Here is a 20,394-nt window from a genome sequence, read left to right on the forward strand (position 1 = left end):
TGATATCATCCGATGAGATCGAGGTCGGTATCCATTATTTGAAGCTTTTATGCGTAAATACATTTGGACTTCTAATATCTTTTGTGATTTTAACTTCAAGTTAATTCCAGTGGAGTCTGTGGAGATATAACATGAAGCTACTTTGCCTCAACAACCGTCTTATTGGTCCGATATCATAATAATAATAAAATCTTAGCCTTGGGTTTCAAGACAAAAAAATAGAAGGAAGGCTCCATTTTAATGGCAGCAAGTTAGTCGATCGATTGTTATTAATCTATCTGCAGGCAACACATAGCTTGGTTCACTACCAAATTAAAATGTAAATTAAGTAATATTTATTTATTCATTATTAAATATTAAATGTATATATTAGTTACTATAAGCAGTTCAAAAAAAATAAATAGGATATTAAAAACAAGAATAAAGTAAGTATATTATAACGTGAATTGGAATTCATCAAAAATTGACAATAAGAAGTCACCATCATTAGTTGGGTTTTGACTGAAGCCTGTGCACATTTAGATGGTTTTCCAGAGCAAATAGTTAGTGAATTAGACATGCCTATGTTAGAATCAGATTATTGCCTTGCTTTCGTTAAAATAAACATTTTATTGATATTATTCCACACTAGTTTACATAAAACAGGAAATCAAACATTTCTCAATACCAGTTTTCATTAATTCAAACCCAAAGTGATCCAGAAGTAGTGGTAGTAGTACCCAGTTTATTTAGTACAATATAATTATTTTAGGGTACAAGCTCACTCATTCATATATACATATATGGGTAATGGCCAATTACTCATACTTAGACAAAGTAGCGTCATGGCTTCTTAAGTTTGATCAAATTAACGTTGCGTAATGGCTTCTTAAGTTTGATCAAATTAACGTCGTTGACGATTGAGGAACTGTAATCAGTGAGGAGATCATAATACCTGTTCCATACCATCACACCTTCAAACCTTGAAGTCTCATTTATCTGCGGAATAACTTCACCTTTCAGCACACCCGGTGGGATGTAACCAGAAATACTTTGAGACGCTGTTACTCCTAGAAACAGCTTCGCTGGCTTCTTAAGCAATAAACTCCATGCATTCCATGAAATTATAAGATTATCAAGACCAGTGACTGCATTATACTCGCATGCAACACTGCCGCCGTAGAACAGAACCCAAACAAAGTCGAAAACACTTTCATTAATGGCTTTTGCAAGATATTCATCAGGATAAAGACACCGAGGAGCTGCAGATAAATAGATTGTTTTATTTCTTTCTCCGGCTCCATGTTCCTTCAATTTCTTTGCAAGATCATAATAATACAGCGGGGACCCGCGCTCTATGTGGAAATCTATGCCGTCGAATGCAGCGCCACCTCCCAGAGCAGACGATGTGCTATTAGCATCCAGATACAAACTCCATAATTGCCCTGAAACCGTTTCGGCATCCCAACTAGATGCTAGAGAATAGTTTCCATAAGGTCCCCCCAGAGAGAGGAGGACCTTAAAACCCATTTTCTGACAAGCCTTTATTTCTTCACCAAGAAGGGTGTAATTACCATTACTGTAGTGACCAGAAAGGTTTAGTACCAGGTCTTGGCTATAGCCAAATTGGTTAAGAAAGGCTACGTTTATGTATGAATAGAGACCAGATTCACAGGCTTCTTCAAGAGTTCCTTCGGTCTTATTGGTGTATTGACCCCAGTAGGTGACTATGCTACCAGCCTCAGAGATTGGGACTAAGGTCGAGGATAGGATCAGGCAAGCCATAACAAGTTTGGCTAGAGGAGCCATTTTTTTTTATTTTTTTTCCTTTTGTGGCTCAAACTAGTTGTGGTCTTTTTTTGGTGATCGATGGGATATGTTATTTGCCAAGGGGTGACACGTCCCTTTTATAGAGGTTTCGAGAGTGCCATGATTTGTAATATTATTAAACTTTAGTGATGGAAATGGAGGTGGATCGTTGATTCATATATGTGGAGATTGAAAATGCTACGAAATATATATAAATAAATAAACATGCTTAAATAATTGGAGTTGATAAATATATAAACACAAAAGTGATCTTTAAATGTTTTTTTTAACAAAAAAGTGGTACTTAAATTATTGTACTATGTTTATTAAAAAAATTTGTTGTACTGTAAATATTATTTTAATATCCTATTCTTTTTTTTTTTTTTTTGGGTAAGGTTAATTTAATATCTTCAATAGCATGTACTATGTTCTATCCGTCGTTTCTTCTTTTCTACTATTTACCATTTTTTTATTTGTAATATTCTACTGTTTACTATTTGCTGGAGAAAAGGTTTTTAAACATTTTTTAACATACTTATCAATTGTTGAAACTTTTGAAAAAAAAAATGATAATTCAAATTGATATGAGTCAAAGATTTTTAATTCTTGATCAATAACTCTCTTCCGTGTAATGTTAGATAAATTTAAATTTTTGAGAGAAATAGTAATTCAACTTCATTATTGTGAGGAGTGAAGGGAAAAAAAAAAAAAAAAAAAAAAAACACATAACTAGAAACAATGTTCCTATCATCAAAATGCCATTTTACACTAAGTATCCAAAAGAGTGAAAATAAAAGGAAAACTAACGGGAACAAAGAAATATATATATATATATATATATATATCCTATATTTGTCTTAAGTTCTGGATTCTCATTATAAACCTTCAGCAGCGGAGTCGGCTAGATTCCATGATCTATTTTGCTAAGGAGCTGGGTTTGATAATTACATTTTGATGTCTGATTCAATAAGGTTTTAATTTCTAGTATTCGGGATGGCTTTCTTTAATACTGAGATGAATTGTTTCTTGACTGAAAGGATCAGAGCTTTTCTTCAGGTGGAGGGCTCTATTTCTTGTTTATTTAAACCAAGAGAAGCTAATAGAGCAGCTCATATCCTTTGGCTAGATCTGCTTTATCTTGTTGTGATTTGGGTGTAGGACGAACCATCTGGCCCCTCTCATGCTCTGTTACAAGATGTAATTCCTATTTCTAGTTAAGGAAAGTTTATCTAATTTCAAAAAAAGAAAAATAAAGTGAAATCTCTGACAAAGAAAAATGTATCTTTAACTGCAAAATACGCATCAATGATATGTTTGTCTCGCTCTAGAAGAAATTGAATTATTTAACATATTCAAGCAAACCATATAACGCAGTGTTGAATTATCCTCAAGGTCCGTAACCATGTAGGCTATTAGAGATGACACAAAAAATAAAAAATAAAAAGTAGGTAAGTGTGAAATGTCTACTTCTGAAACATTATTAGATATTATATTTTTTTTTTCAAATAAATTAGTCAATTAAATAAACAAATTTTGTTCTGGGTGCAACTGTAGGCAACGCATATATTATCGCGTATATTAACGTTTTTCATACTTGATTTTTAGTCAAAATTGGTTTCCTATTTTTTAGCTTTTTCATCTCACGAAGGCTTCATTTGAGATAGTTTGAAGTTCAGAATTGATTATTAAAGAACCTAAAGCTATTGGATTTTATAAAAGAAATCTATATTTTCAAATAGCTGTTTTTGAAAAGCAGCAAAATTGATTTTAGCCTCTCAAATTATTCATAATTGATGTACCAATTATAATTATTAAACTGTTAATATCATTCTTGTCATAGATCTATTAGTATTGTACTAAACAAAGTTAAAAATCTATTCTACTGGATTTTTTAATGTAGATGGATTCATATTAAAAAATAATCTTCCATTTTTCTTTTTCTTTTTTGTTTTTTTTTTCCTTTACCATTGACAAATCACAAGAAATAGGTATTATCTAACCTTTTTATTCTTTATTTTTTTTAATTTATTATATATATATATATATATTTTTTTTTTTTTTGGGATCAATACTTACTATAATTATGATGAAAATAAAAATTTTGTTAAATACTGAGTAATATACGTTAAATATACTAATGAAAATAATAATATTATAAATGAAAAAGATGATAATAAATAGTGTATTTTTTAGTCATTATAATTATATATTATAATAACAATTAAACATCATTATTTACTAAATATAAAATATTAATTTTGAATCTTACAATGATTATGAAACAATAGTTTACCAAACACTTAATTGATTCTGACTGCAGCTAAATTTTTCTGCAGTATAGTTAAAATTGATTTTCTTATAAGCTACAACACTATCAAACTAAGCCTAAAAAGGCTAAAGTAGCTTTAGTAACATTAAGTATTTTTTTTAAAGAGATAAGGTGTCTTTTTTTTTTTTTTTTTTTTCCTTGCACAATATCACCAACTACCTCCAGATCATATATATATATATACAAGGGCTACTTAGTCTAACACTATAACTAAACATATTTATTTCACTTTAAAGGACATAATAGGCTTTGTGCTTTGATAAATTCATTCTTTCTCTATTTTATGTTTGTCAAATTAATTCTTTTGTTTTTTTTCTAAAGACAATAAATATATATTTTATTAGTATCTATATTACTTTTAGTATATGTTAAGCATTACAGGCATTCAACAAGGTTAATAGAAGTTTTACTACTGTACTTTAGAATTTCTGTAGACATGTTGTATTTATGGAGAAAAATGTGTTAAAATATCTAATGTAAAAGGGGACACATCCTTTTTTTTAAACGATAATGCATTATGTTGCCTCGATCAATTTATATAGACTATAATTTTATAATGTATTTAATTGTTTATATAGTTATTGTTTTTTTGTTTATATACTTATTAATATTTAGTGTTTGCAAAATTTATTTAAGGATTAATTGCATATTGATGCTATGAAGTTTTAGGGTTGTGCTTTCTAAATTTATTGCACATTGGTACCTTCAACTTTATTTAGTAATATTTTCTAAATTTATTTAAGGGTTGTACTTAACCTACTTAATAATAGTAATATCAATGAATTGTTGTAGCTGAGTGTTAATGACAGTGCACAACTAAAACGAGCGTAGAAATGGGTTCCATTAAGGTGGAAATTGAGGAAGGATACAGCGGGATAAAACAAAAAAACCAAGCTTAAATTGTTGGACTTCTTAATCATTAATCATTTTACTATCAATAATATTTAATATCCAATCAGTAAAAGACATCTCATTTGTAGTTGACAAGAAATATAATATAAAAAAATAATAAAAATATATTAAAAAAAGGAAAATGAAATAATAAAATAATCTCCGTCATCATTCTTACTCTTTTACAGGGTGGCTTTGAGTGCCAAGAGAATCTATATAATAGCAATAGTAATAATAACAATAATAATACATGGATTTCATGCAATATTAGTTAATTGTAATACCAGTGTTAAAGAGAAGGAACACTACAAAACCGTGGGCGGAATTGGAGAAACACGTGGATCCATGGACGTGGAGTTGTGGAGATTGAGGAAGGAGACGAGGCTATAAACCGGTGAAAGGACCTTTTCTATAGAAACGAACGGTGATTATGTGACACTCATTGTGTTAGTATGACACTGACGTTGATTATAGACATCGATAATTTTACTTTGACACTGATATTGATCATTGACATTGATCATATCAAATATGGATAATCCTACATATATTAAAATATTTATTATTTATATCAAATTAAAAATATTTTAACAATTTTGATTTTATTGGTGGATAAAAATATAAAAAATATAAATATATATATATATGTAAAATTAACAGCATTCGTCTCTCCTTGAAAGATATAAGCGAATATTTTTTAAAATTAAGCAATAGGTGTGGTTGAAATGTATAATTTCAGACCACGTAAATGAATTTTTTTTTATTCTTTTACAAAATTCAGACAAAACAAATGATATTTTTCATTTTTTTTAATTTATATTTGGCATTAAATATGCAAGAACAATTCCTAAATTCCTATAAACTGAAAGGCATTAATTAAATAAATTGAAAAAATAAATGTAATATACTCTTTCATAATAAATTACAATTCCAGTTCCAAAGCTTAGTGTCGTTACACCACCACCATATGGTATATTGCTCGTTACATCTTTTGACATTTATTGCTGAGAGTTTTGTCACTATAGATTATTAAAATTTGCTAAGGTGTGTCACTCTTTTATAGAGGAATTAAGATCTTGCTATATAAAATATTATATATTTTATATGAACTAGTCATAATCATATGATTAACATATTTGTTTATACCAGTAATGAAACAGGCTTGTTTAGTGACTTTTTCAGTAGAGCATCTTGAGTATATATTTTCTGTAATATTTTCAGTTGACCCATTAAACTAAATATTTTATTCTTTTTATAAATCCAATTGACTTATTTTTCCTTTTTTATTATATTATTATTATTATTATTACTATAATTATTTTATTAATTATTTTGTATATATATATATATGGATAAATTTTGGGGAATAAGTCACTAAAAAAAAAATATATATATATATATATATATATATACACACACGATATATAGATTAGGATTTTGAAAAGCTTCTATGATGTCTAATTGACGAAAATCTTAAGTAAAAATGTCAATATATCAATTAGACACTGTTTTTGTCTTTTTCTGTATTCTATTTTGCAAGTGAATTTAAAAGATCCGATAAATGAATTATTGCTCTTAAAAGGTTAGTATATTATATTTTAAATACAGTTATGATTGTGTGTAGATCTTGAAAATTGTAATGAGAGGGAGCACAACTACAACGTGGGCGGCATTGTAGGGAGACGTTGATCCATGGATGTAGAGATTGAGGAAGGTTAAGAAGGAATCAAGTATGTACGGCTGAGAACTGTGGTCATCTATTATTGTAATATAAATATTGGCTCTTTTCCGAGGCAAAAGCGGGGCGGGGTTGGGGAAATTGTTTTTGTATTATTTATTTTTTTTATTTTTATTTTTTTTCATGCTGGTTACGTAAGTAAATGAAAAAGAAAAAATATATATGTTTCTTACACATTTTTAATACATGATAAAAATTATAATAAAAAGATCAAAACATTAAATCACATTAATAATTTTAAAATTATATCGATTTGTATTTCTCGCATGCCTATAATTTATTAAAGGAATATGTAAAAATGGATGGTCATGATTATTTTTTGAAATTAAATGATTTATTTTCTTCTTTTTTTTTTTTCTTTTTTTATCCTTTGGATGATTTGCCAATAAATTTCCAAGAACATTTCCCAAAACATATTGGGTACTTATTTCTGCAAAGGAAAAGAAATCATTAGGTACTTATTTCTGCAAAGAAAAAGAAATTATTGTACTCACCGGGGAAGCCTACTTGGGGAAATGGGGGTAGCTGCCCCTGGTTTTTTAGAATTTTTAGCTATAATTCAAAATTCTAATTTTTTAAAATAATTTTATATAAATTGCTCCCAAGTGTTTATCTGTATTTTTATTTTTTTTATTTTTTATTTTTACTTTATGTATCTCTAAAACACTAATATATGACTACAAGTTTCAATGTTGAAGCTTGCTTTAGAGATTCCAATGTGCGGCGTGGACTGTATGAGATTTACAAACTTTCAAATTCGAGGTAGAAAGGGAAATATAAATGGTTGACGCAAAATTTATATTGTTTCCCAAAATTTCCAAACTGATTAATATAGGATTCTATATGATAGAGAATTTTATTCAATTTTCCTCTCTTTTTTTTATTTTTTTTTTCCTTAAGTTTTGTAATTATTCTAAAGGTAATGAAAAAACTGTTTCAGCACCAAATCATAGTCGATGGAGTGAAAGACCATTGCGAACTAGAGAGCATATTCTGAGTAGCTCTTAGCATAGGCAATTGATCCGGGCTCTTTTTTCTTTTCTTTTTTTTTCTTTTTTTTTTTTTGGCTTCCTGAAAATAAATCTTTTAAAAGACAAAAATAAATAAATAAATAAATAACTCAAAAATAATAAAAATAAAAAAGTCCTAAATTGACAATACGTTCAGAATTAAAGATAAAATAAAAATAAAACCCTGAGAAGGAGTTTGATATACAAAATAATCCAAACATTTAAGATGGGAAAAAAATTCTTAATGTGTGGAAGGAGTTTGGACCACCTTATTCTTTTTTTCCACGTGATAGCATCACACCTGTACACATCAGAAGTACGGATGGATGATGATGTGCTACTCTTATCAGAAAATAGCTAAAGAGATTATAATATTCAACCATATTATTTTAAAAAAATAATATTATTTTAAAATAACATATTTATTAAGAAAATACAATTGTTTCAATCAATTAAACATGCGTATGATTTGTTAGAAAAAAGAAATTATAAATTAATAAACAACACATGACACGACAGACAGCTGCATGTACGATATTTTAAGAAAAGTTAAAATCTTATGACTTGGGATTCTTTTCTCCGCTATAGACCAAATATGTTTGAGATCAGAGATTGTTTTGTCCTATTCGACTTTTCCACTGTACCAAATGCACCCTAACTTATTTTTATTGCTAGATTATGTTCTCTTTCTACCTGGCACGACCATATTGATAAACATTTTAATAATTAGTTCAAAACTTCGTATCTATATATTATATATATATATTTCTTTTGAACAGCTTGAGGATAATATACTTTTTTCTGGCCCATTCAATCATGGAGAATACGTTAAAAAGATGAAATTAAAGTGGTTTATCATTTTGCGGATTAATGTGACATTACATAATTCTACCACACTCACCAAAAAAAAATAAAAAAAGGATACTTGTACTGATTAAATGTCATTTTCTCTTTAAAAAAAAAAAATTAAAAAAGGTCCTTTTTTTTTTTTTTCCCTCTGCCAATGCATCCCTTTTTGTTGGCTTGAATTAATAAAAAATTGTAAAAGCCGCTTCTTGTGAAAATACATATTAGAAGCGCTAAATAATCCTATCAAAATGTACACTAAATCCTATATGATAATATTTTATTACTTAACCTATTAATATAATTTATTAATTAACCTGTTAATATAATTTAGTAATTAGTGAACTTTTGAACGAATATGTATAATTAAATTCAACGCCTATGCCGATCAACTATTAAAACTTTTGCAACAATAATCCGTCACTCTGATCATCTTGCTCCAGTAGATAGACGTATAGTGCACATGACTTTTTCTTTTCCAACTTAAAGGGTAAAATAGGAATTTCAATATCTTCATCTTTTTCTTTCAAATTATTAAAAAAAAAAATCTTATTTTTCTTGGCCGATGGAAAAGAGGAAAGGGAATGACAGATTTTTCCCACTTCTAGCATTTAGTTTCTAATTCTTTGTTTGCTAATTTTCCTGTTTATATATAATTTTCCTTTTTGCTTCTAATTTTCTCAAAAAAATATTAACATTGTTGTTTTGAAATTTGATGGGATTTTTCGTCTCTACATTGTTGAAAGCTTTTCAATTTATAGGTTAATTATGAAAGGAAATTAATATGGTGTTGATGTTCATATTGATGACAGTTTTTAAAAAAAATATCGTTAATATTTTTTTCTATGTGATAGTATTGACGATAATTTTTTTAAAAATACTAGTTAATACTGAATTTCTGATAAAAAAAACATACAGATATTTACATCATAAATGTACTCTATAATGACGATGAACAACAAGAAGAGTTGCTCTACTAGCTCTCTAGTTGGTAACCAACCAAAAAATCCATCTTAAAATTCCAAATCTTTGTCAACCAATTTTACATAGTAAATCATAATATATATATATATATTTTTTACAAAGCTCTGTGACAGGTCTCCAAACGATGAGGATTGATCAGCAAATGATGGAGGTAATAGAGATGATGATGGAGGACCTGTTAACATACTTTGGTAGGTGGCTCCGTCGCTGCTGCCAAGAGAGACGGGTGAGTACAACAGGGGAAGAACGCCATGTGAGAGATCAAAGAAAGTGAGCAAAGTTCAAAATGAGGTCTAATACGCCAGGAATGAGCAAGAAGTATGTATGGGCTTTGGTGGAGGAGAAAATGCTGTTCAGAAGGCTGAGAAAATGCTGAAGAAGAAAGTAACGTAAAAAAGCTCAAAGCACAAAACTCTACGCACGGCGTTTTCTTGGTACTTTTATCACAAAACACGGAGTGTTCCAAGTAATGGTTTAAATATCGAAATTTTTTTAAAATTTTAATTTTTAAAAAAGTTGAAAATAAATTTAAATTTTAGATAAAAATAATTATAATTTTTATAGTATTCATCGAAGTTTCTAAAATTTCATCAAAATTTTTATAGAAATTTTTATCAAAATATTCATATCAAATTTTTAACAATTTGATTAAAAAATCAATAATATCAAGCGAAATTTTAAAAATTTTCATATAAATTTTTGAAATTTTTATGGAAATTTTGAAAATATTTATGAAAATTTTTAAATTTTTTATAAAAATTCAAAAATATTATTAATTTTTAGTAAATTATATTACTAAATTAGCTTTAGTAATATATTTTTTTTTACTTTTTAATTATCTTTTAAGTATTTAATGACATAAATAAAACGGAATGAATTGAATTCAATAATTTGATAGATTCTATTAATTAATAAAATATAGATATATACTTGCTATACTAAGATGGATTCATTAAAATCTCATGATTATAAATTAATAATTAATTATATAAAAATGTAAAATAATAATATGAAAATACAATATTATATAGAAATGGTATTGATAACATCTAAATTAATAATATTAAGTAAATAAAAATAAAAAAATAAAAAATATTATATTAAATATTAAGAATAATTATATTTAATACAAGATCCTTATGGTTGACATATTAATAATTACATAAAAATTTATTAAGGAGATATATCTTTTAATAATTACTTTTTACATTTTACATCTTAATATAAGAACAAGAAAGAAACTAATAATTTTCAATTATCTAAAAATTATATGAGTATTGAGATGATATTTATGAAATATAATATAATTATAATGATTATTTTATCTAATAAATTTTTTTATCAAATATATACTGTTTTTGATATATTTTTATCAATAGTAGCTGTAACACCCCGTCCCAGATCGCACCGGAATCCGTGCACGTTGACTGAGGTTGACCGTTGACCGAGCGGGTCAAAAGTTGACTTTTTGTTCTAGTTGGAATTTCGAGTTGACCAAGGTACCGTGGCGAAGTGCACGATGCCCCGAGTTCGTAGACTAGTGGCACGTCGAAAACGGAGCTACGATTTGAAAGTTATGAGCAAAACAAGTTACGGTCCAAACTGTCCAAGGGGTGCCGGAGTTGACTTTTTATTTATGGGGAAATGAGCTTTGACTCGTGCATGGTTGTGAAGTGCTCGTCGATACGAGTTCACAGACTAGTGGCACGCTTAAAACAAACATGCGGTTAAAAAGTTATGGACGCGTGAAGTTTACCGGATACCGTAATATTTTAATGTTTTTGAGTCGATGAACAGTGAAACGCCATGTGTCAGCTTCTGATTGGTCCACGTGGCATGAATAGTGTCACACAGTGGCATTTATTGGATAAAATTCTCGGGGAAGAGAGAGAAAGAGAGAGAGGAGAGAGAAAGAGAGAGAGAGTCCGACCGGCGCCGGAATTTTTCAAATTTTTCGACCGGATTACTGTACACACACTGGACAGCAAGGTTCCCCTCCCCATTTCCGGCAAAACCTCAAATTTTCACGGCGATCGGCCACCGGACGCGCCCGGATCGGACGTTCGAAGATCGGCGGCGAGTTTTTCCCTCCACCGCCGATCGACCCACTTCCGGCCATTTTCCGGCCACACGCGCCTGACACCCTTCATCCTCTCCTCAAGTCCGGCCAACCCACCAAGTTTCACGGCCATCGGACCACCGACGCGCCGGGATCGGAGCGTTTTCCGGTGAGGGGCCGGAAATCTTCAAACTGCGATTTCTACACCGTCCGGCCTCCGCTTGCCTCACTGCCGGTCCCGTTGGATTGCTCTCCCCACGATCTACAAATCTGCAAAAAATCACAGCCAACGGCCACCGCACGCACCGCCGCCGGCGACGGTTGCCGGTGACCATGGCGGCTCGCCGGAAATTACTGTTCCAGCGAGTATCCAGTTTTCCGGTCGGCTCCAGTCCACTGTGTTCAACCTCCTGAACCTGAATCCGGCATCCGTTTCCGCCAATTCGCGACGGTTTGGGAGAATTGCGGAGCCGAAACCCAGAAAGCTTTCCGGCGAAATTCCGACCCCGTCGGGTCCGATCACCGGAAAGTAAAACCGAATCCGTGATCCTCATCACGCGAGCTTCGATTCGGTATATAACTCGTAACTTTTAGATATCGTTTGGTGTTTGCTCCCCGGGTACCCATTTGGGAATTACCCGAATAAAATATTAATATTTTTGGTTGGTACACTGTGGTTGTTTAGGTGCGCGTACGAGTGGTGGAGTTGATCCCGAGGAGGATCTTAGTTGATTTACGCGCTTAAGGTGAGTGATCCACCTTTAAAAATATTTTTGGGGTAATTAATTGTATTTATGTGGTATTAATTTGATATCTGTAAATTGTGCTCATGTGGCGTATTTTAAATACAATCGGAAAAAATATTATTTTATATATATATTTACCCATTGGTGCTGAATGAAATTTTGGGGTCATTAGAAATTCTCGATTATTATTTTATTGTGATTAAATGGTATTTATTACACATGAGCAAGTATTTTCAGTAATTGATTGTGTCTGGATTTTATATCATTTTTGGGCAATTAATTATGTTTAATTGGTATTTAATTTATGCTCATGTGGTACAATTTGGTTATGGTTTTATTGTGGTTTAATTTATTATGCATGAGCAAAATGTATTTCGGTAGTATTTGTACGTGGTTTCAAATATGATTTTTCGGGCATAATTGGGTTAAATATTTTACGAAAATATTTGTTTAAATTTTATAAATTATGCCCGCAGTATTTTTATGGTTGCATCTCGTACTTCGAGAAAATTGTGGTTTGTTGGTTATCAATGTTTCATACCGGATTATTAAATAAAAATATGTGGGATGGTAAGTGTGAGAATTTAATGTATTTCCCACGGTAATTTTGGAAAAATGGTACGGTTGGTTAATAATGTTTATTTTTAGACGTACTCATACAGTATTGGTGTTCTGGTGTATGGACACGTGGTAGCGCGCAGGTATTATGTGGTTTAGCGCGCGGTTATTATTTCTCCCGTTGTTGCCATTGGACCGTGGGCAGGCAAGTTTGTTTGCGCACAGCCGCCCCCCTCCTTGGCCGGGTTGATGGTTTCAGCAGCGGTACTGTCGGGACGCCGAAGTGCCGTTTGCAGGTTTCTCTCTTTAACCCCCCACCAGTCGGTGCTTGGGATGCTGGGTATCGGAGGGCATCACCGATATATGGTGTGGTGCGTCAGGTGTAAATTGCAAATAATGTTTTAAACCCCAAAGGTGTTCAAAATTATTTACTATAATTTATTATATTTTAATTATATATTGGGGTATGTATTTATTTATTTATTGTTTATCAAATGGTTTGATCCCTTGGTTTTCGGGAAGTACGTACATCGGATTTTGTGAAAAGGTTTTAAAAAGGGAACATTTCAAACGAAGTGATTGGTGAGAGTTTTGAGGGAAATTATTATTTCAACAGTTATTATTATTCATTTATTAATTTTTGGTATTTATTCAATTTCCTTAATTGTTATTATTATTATTTTATTATCATTAAAAGTGTTCAGTAGTTAGGGTCACTCATTGAGATGATTAGCATCTCACGTTTTTAAGTTCCGTTCCCTTAGGTGCAAGTGATGATAGACGTTCTTCCGGAGTGAACCAAGTTTTCCGCTGCTGTTGTGTTTCGATAAATACTTCTGTACTCTTTAATTTCAGTGTATTATTTCTTTCATCCTTATTGTATTTCTGTTGATTAGCACTTCTTAAAGCTCTGTATACTATTGGGATACTTATAGGGGATGAATTTTTGAACTGTGTTTTCAGTGCAGGTAATTTGTGGTAAGTCCATCCCTTAGGGGAGGCTCTGCCGGATTTTCCATTGGAGGGTCTGGTAGGGTTTCCCTGGGTTCAGAGCTTGTCTAGGGTTCCGGAGAGGAATTCTGGACGGGTCCTGACAAGCTTATTTATGATCTTTTAGGTGTACTATAAATTAAATTGATTAATCAAAATATAATATCTATTCAATATTTTTATAAGTTTTATGATCAATTTGATAATTAATTGTTTAAATAAGTTAATACTAAAGTTATATTTTTCAATACTTTCATAAAAATTTGCATATTTTGAATATTTAATATTTCCATGAATATCGAAATTTTGAATCTTGATTATAAGGTACAGGTGCCTAAAATTCATTATTTTTTATTTTTTATTTTTGCATACCTTACTATTCTTTTAATAATTTTTTTTATTTATTTAAAGGTTTGCACACACAGAAAAATGAGTGGGACCCTCATCTCTCTCTCTCGCTTTCCTTTTTTATGTTTTTTTGCCCCTTTAAATTTTACTATTTTAAATTTACTCTCTTGGTCGGTGTATATATATATATATATATATATATTATCATTATGATAATATCTAATTACAATAATATCCAATTTATAATGAAACTTATTTAATTTTTCTATATACTTATATAAAGTATATATATATATATATATATATAAAGACTTATGCTATTTATCACTAATAATAATAGTTACAAGCAAAATAATTGCTAAAATAACTGCAACTTATTGCTTACCATTTAATTGTGTAACATTTTTTATTTTAAAAAATAAATATTTTGGCTGTCACTTAAAATTCCAAATGAAATAAATGGCTCACTGACTCACTGGTGATGGTAGCAACCACATAAAATTCCAAATGAAATATGTGGCTAAGTGATCGTCACCTCTAGATGTTAATGGCATTTTTTATGTATACAATAATATATATATCACAAGCACATTTTTGAAAAAAAAAAAAAGTTTTCTTTCCTTTTGTGATTATTTTGATTTTAATGTACTTAACTCCCTTATATACATATACATATATATAAATATATTTATAAATATTTATATATATATATATATATAAGTTTACCCGTTCTATTAATTGTGATCATTAGTTTGACATTTCTATATAAGTTTACCCGTTCTATTAATTGTGATCATTAGTTTGACATTTCTCTTTTAAGCGGATCGATCTCCATGGATGAAAGATTTTATAAATTTGTTTTTCCTCTCTCTTTCTATCATGACTAACCTTGGTAGTTACTAATTAGTCTATCTTGCTCCCTATTTTTTCTTTTTTAACTTTGACGCCAACTCTTTGTAAGGTTTTCTTATTTTTTTTTATTTTATTATTTCCTCTGGCTTTATTTTGGTATAAAAACACCAAGAGCAAGAATTTATATATAATTTGGGTTTTTTTTCTTCTTCACCATCACCATCAAATTATTGTTATCAGGTGTTGTGTGCGTGCGCTCGTGTGTATGTGTTTTTTAGGAATATTTCATGTAATGTTGTATTTTCTTTAAAGGGCTTTTAATAAAAATTTTTAAAAAAAAAGAAAAAAAGTTAAAAGGTAAAACTAGTGGCACGTGACCTAATGGATGTTAATGGTCCGTTAATATTGAGATCCAATTGTATCAATGCGCAAAATGTATAAAATTGAGGGTTAAAGTGATGGGTTTTTAAAATGGAGAGTTTAAATTGTAAATTTAAAAGGTATTAGAGTACAATAAATCTTAAAAAAATATTAGTAACTAAACTAAAAATGCTTATCTATATTAAATTTTGTTTTGATTTAAAAAACTTAATTTATAAATTTTTAATAAATTTATTATGCGTTTTCAAATTATTTTTAACAAAGCATTAGAAGTCGTATTTTTATCCAAAAAAATTAACTCAGTAAAATACTCTGGTTACGGCACATTTAATATTAATCGGCTATTACTAGCTGGTAGCCTAGTCTTTTTTTTTTTTTTGCCTTGCTTGAAAGCTAGTAGCCTACTCAGCAATTATTTTGTTTGGTTTTGTATTTGGTCAAAAAGATTATTGAATCTATCTTCTGTTGAATATATAAAAAGTAGTTATTTTGTCGTCCAAGGAAATTGATACTGTATGGTTTTTCTCCCTCTTGGAGTGTTCATCTATCATGTGTATATATGTATAGATATGCATCTATTATTATCAATATTTTTTCACTTATCCTATGCTATTTGTAATTAATCAAATATCACTTACTATATCTCTTATCTAATTTAAATGAAATAAGCAATTCATTCAAATAAAAACAGGGGAAGATTTTTTTTTTTTTTTTTTTTTTTTAAAAGGAGCAAACTGTGAAATGTAATAAATTTTGGCACAATCATTCCACAAAAGTAGATAAACAAACATTTCCCAATAAATTTTTCTTTAAACGGAATGATAGTAGTATCCAATTTGTTAAGTACTAAATATAATTCTTTCAGGGTATAAGTCACTCATTCATAGTATAAAGTTGGTATTTCGCACAGACGGCAATAGCAGATTTTCCAAGTTTACAGAGGAGCTAAATTAGAAATAGTACAAAGTAAATTAGGAATTTCCTTAGTCTACCGTGATGATGAAGCCGAAGAGTCCAAGGTTCATTTCAACCATACTATTTTACCAGCATCATCTCAAGCTTGGCTCGTGGTCGTTTTGGTACCTTTGGCTTTTTGATTTGCTTTGGTGACAGCTGCTTGTATTTGAATCTGATTGGTTACTGTTTTAAGTTGAACGTCGTCGTCTTAAGTAGATTTTGTCCCCAGTCCTCTTAATTAAACGTTGTCGTCTAGTGTTAGTGATGAGTAGGCTTTTGATTACGTAGCTTTCGGTTGAATGAAACTGTAGATGGCCACGTGGATTAAGCCATTGTTAAAATGCGTCGTTTTGGATAGCTTCGAGTTGTATTATATATAAAAAGCTTGGTCGTCTTCAAGCAATCATGCTAGAGTTAGTAGGATTTTCGCCATTTTTTTTATTTTATTTTTTAATCTCCGTAAAACTATCAAGGTTGTTAATATTCAAGCAGAGCTCAACTCGGTAATTATACTTTGTTTCTAAGGACTTCATACGTCATATGGTATATTGCTGGTTACATCTTTTAGACATTTATTGCTGATAGTTTTGTCACTATAGATCGTTAAGTGTTTTTTTTATATATGTAATTTGCCAAGGTTTTGTCACCTTTTTATAGAGGAATTAGGATCCTGTTACACCACCACCATATGGTATATTGCTCGTTACATTTTTTGACATTTATTGCTGAGAGTTTTGTCACTATAGATTATTAAAATTTGCCAAGGATTGTCACTTTTTTACCGAGGAATTAAGATCCTGTTATATAAAATATTAGATATTTTATATGAACTAGTCATAATCATATGATTCATATATTTATTTATACTAGTAATGAAACAAGCTTGTTTAATGACTTTTTCAGTAGAACATCTTGAGTACATATTTTCTGTAATATTTCAGTTAATTCATTGAGCTAAATGTCTTATTCTTTTTATAAGTCTAATTGACTTATTCCTTTTTTTTTTATTATATTATTATTATTATTACTATTATTATTTTATTAATTATTTTGTATATACATATAGATAAATTTTGGGGAATAATTCACTAATAAAAAAAAAAATATGTATATATATATATAGATTTTGAGACTTCTATGATGTCTATCAATTAGACACTGTTTTTGTCTTTGTCGTTTCTGTACTTTATTTTTGCAAGTGAATTTAAAAGATTTGATAAATGAATTATTGCCCTTAAAATATTAGTATATCATATTCTAAATACAGTTATGATTGTGTGTAGATCTTAAAAATTTTAATAATAATATAGTTGATTGTGTGTAGATCTTTGTCCTTTCGGCATTGTAAGGGGACGTTGATCCATGGATGTAGAGATTGAGGAAGGTTAAGAAGGAATAAAGTATGTACGGCTGAGAACTGTGGTCATCTATTATTGCAATATAAATATTGGCTCTTTTCCGAGGCAAAAGCGGGGCGGGGTTGGAGAAATTGTTTTTGTATTATTTATTTTTTTTATTTTTATTTTTTTTCATGCTGGTTACGTAGGTAAATGAAAAAGAAAAAATATATATGTTTCTTACACATTTTTAATACATGAAAAAAATTATAATAAAAAGATCAAAACATTAAATCACATTAATAATTTTAAAATTATATCGATTTGTATTTCTCGCATGCCAATAATTTATTAAAGGAATATGTAAAAATGGATGGTCATGATTATTTTTTGAAATTAAATGATTTATTTTCATCTTTTTTTTTTTTCTTTTTTTATCCTTTGGATGATTTGCCAATAAATTTCCAAGAACATTTCCCAAAAAATAGTGGGTACTTATTTCTGCAAAGGAAAAGAAATCATTAGGTACTTATTTCTGCAAAGAAAAAGAAATTATTGTACTCACCGGGGAAGCCTACTTGGGGAAATGGGGGTAGCTGCCCCTGGTTTTTTAGAATTTTTAGCTAGCCTATAATTCAAAATTCTAATTTTTTAAAATAATTTTATATAAATTGCTCCCCAGTGTTTATCTGTATTTTTATTTTATTTTTTTATTTTTTATTTTTACTTTATGTATATCACTACAAGTTTCAATTTTGAAGCTTGTTTTAGAGATTCCAATGTGCGGCGTGGACTGTATGAGATTTACAAACTTTCAAATTCGAGGTAGAAAGGGAAATATAAATGGTTGACGCAAAATTTATATTGTTTCCAAAATTTTCCAAACTGATTAATATAGGATTCTATATGATAGAGAATTTTATTCAATTTTCCTCTCTTTTTTGATTTTTTTTTTTTGCTTAAGTTTTGTAATTATTCTAAAGGTAATGAAAAACTTGTTTCAGCACCAAATCATAGTCGATGGAGTGAAAGACCATTGCGAACTAGAGAGCATATTCTGAGTAGCTCTTAGCATAGGCAATTGATCCGGGCTCTTTTTTCTTTTCTTTTTTTTTCTTTTTTTGTTTTTAGGCTTCCTGAAAATAAATCTTTTAAAAGACAAAAAATAAAAATAAAAATAAAAAACTCAAAAATAATAAAAATAAAAAAGTCCTAAATTGACAATACGTTCAGAATTAAAGATAAAATAAAAATAAAACCCTGAGAAGGAGTTTGATATACAAAATAATCCAAACATTTAAGATGGGAAAAAAATTCTTAATGTGTGGAAGGAGTTTGGACCACCTTAATTCTTTTTTTCCACGTGATAGCATCACACCTGTACACATCAGAAGTACGGATGGATGATGATGTGCCACTCTTATCAGAAAATAGCTCAAGAGATTATAATATTCAACTATATTATTTTTAAAAAATAATATTATTTTAAAATAACATATTTATTAAGAAAATACAATTGTTTCAATCAATTAAATATGTGTATGATTTGTTAGAAAAAAGAAACTATAAATTAATAAACAACACATGACACGACAGACAGCTGCATGTACGATATTTTAAGAAAAGTTAAAATCTTATGACTTGGGATTCTTTTCTCCGCTATAGACCAAATATGTTTGAGATCAGAGATTGTTTTGTCCTATTCGACTTTTCCACTGTACCAAATGCACCCTAACTTATTTTTATTGCTAGATTATGTTCTCTTTCTACCTGGCACGACCATATTGATAAACATTTTAATAATTAATTCAAAACTTCGTATCTATATATATATATATATAGATTTCTTTTGAACAGCTTGAGGATAATATACTTTTTTCTGGCCCATTCAATCATGGAGAATACGTTAAAAAGATGAAATTAAAGTGGTTTATCATTTTGCGGATTAATGTGACATTACATAATTCTACCACACTCACCAAAAAAAATAAAAAAAGGATACTTGTACTGATTAAATGTCATTTTTTCTTTAAAAATAAAAAATAAAAAAGGTCCCTTTTTTTTTTTTTTTTCTCTGCCAATGCATCCCTTTTTGTTGGCTTGAATTAATAAAAAATTGTAAAAGCCGCTTCTTGTGAAAATACATATTAGAAGCGCTAAATAATCCTATCAAAATGTACACTAAATCCTATATGATAATATTTTATTACTTAACCTATTAATATAATTTGTTAATCCTGTTAATATAATTTAGTAATTAGTGAACTTTTGAACGAATATGTATAATTAAATTCAACGCCTATGCCGATCAACTATTAAAACTTTTGCAACAATAATCCGTCACTCTGATCATTTTGCTCCAGTAGATAGACGTATAGTGCACATGACTCTTTTTCTTTTCCAACTTAAGGGGTAAAATAGGAATTTCAATATCTTCATCTTTTTCTTTCAAATTATTAAAAAAAAAAAAAATCTTATTTTTCTTGGCCGATGGAAAAGAGGAAAAGGAATGACAGATTTTTCCCACTTCTAGCATTTATTTTCTAATTCTTTGTTTGCTAATTTTCCTGTTTATATATA

The 20,394-nt window shown here is 29.5% G+C and overlaps 1 protein-coding gene across 1 annotated transcript; it reads right to left on the minus strand.

Moving 5' to 3' along the window:
- Positions 1-693: 693 nt before the first annotated feature.
- LOC107414635 (endochitinase Ziz m 1.0101-like) lies at positions 694-1,862 on the minus strand. The gene has a single exon (XM_048470439.2). It carries the CDS (start codon positions 1,786-1,788, stop codon positions 823-825), a length of 966 nt encoding a protein of 321 aa, XP_048326396.2. The 5' UTR covers positions 1,789-1,862; the 3' UTR covers positions 694-822.
- Between the last annotated feature and the right edge of the window lie 18,532 nt (positions 1,863-20,394).

The sequence above is a fragment of the Ziziphus jujuba genome, chromosome 8 (genome assembly GCF_031755915.1).
Source record: "Ziziphus jujuba cultivar Dongzao chromosome 8, ASM3175591v1".
NCBI classification, from domain to species: domain Eukaryota; kingdom Viridiplantae; phylum Streptophyta; class Magnoliopsida; order Rosales; family Rhamnaceae; genus Ziziphus; species Ziziphus jujuba.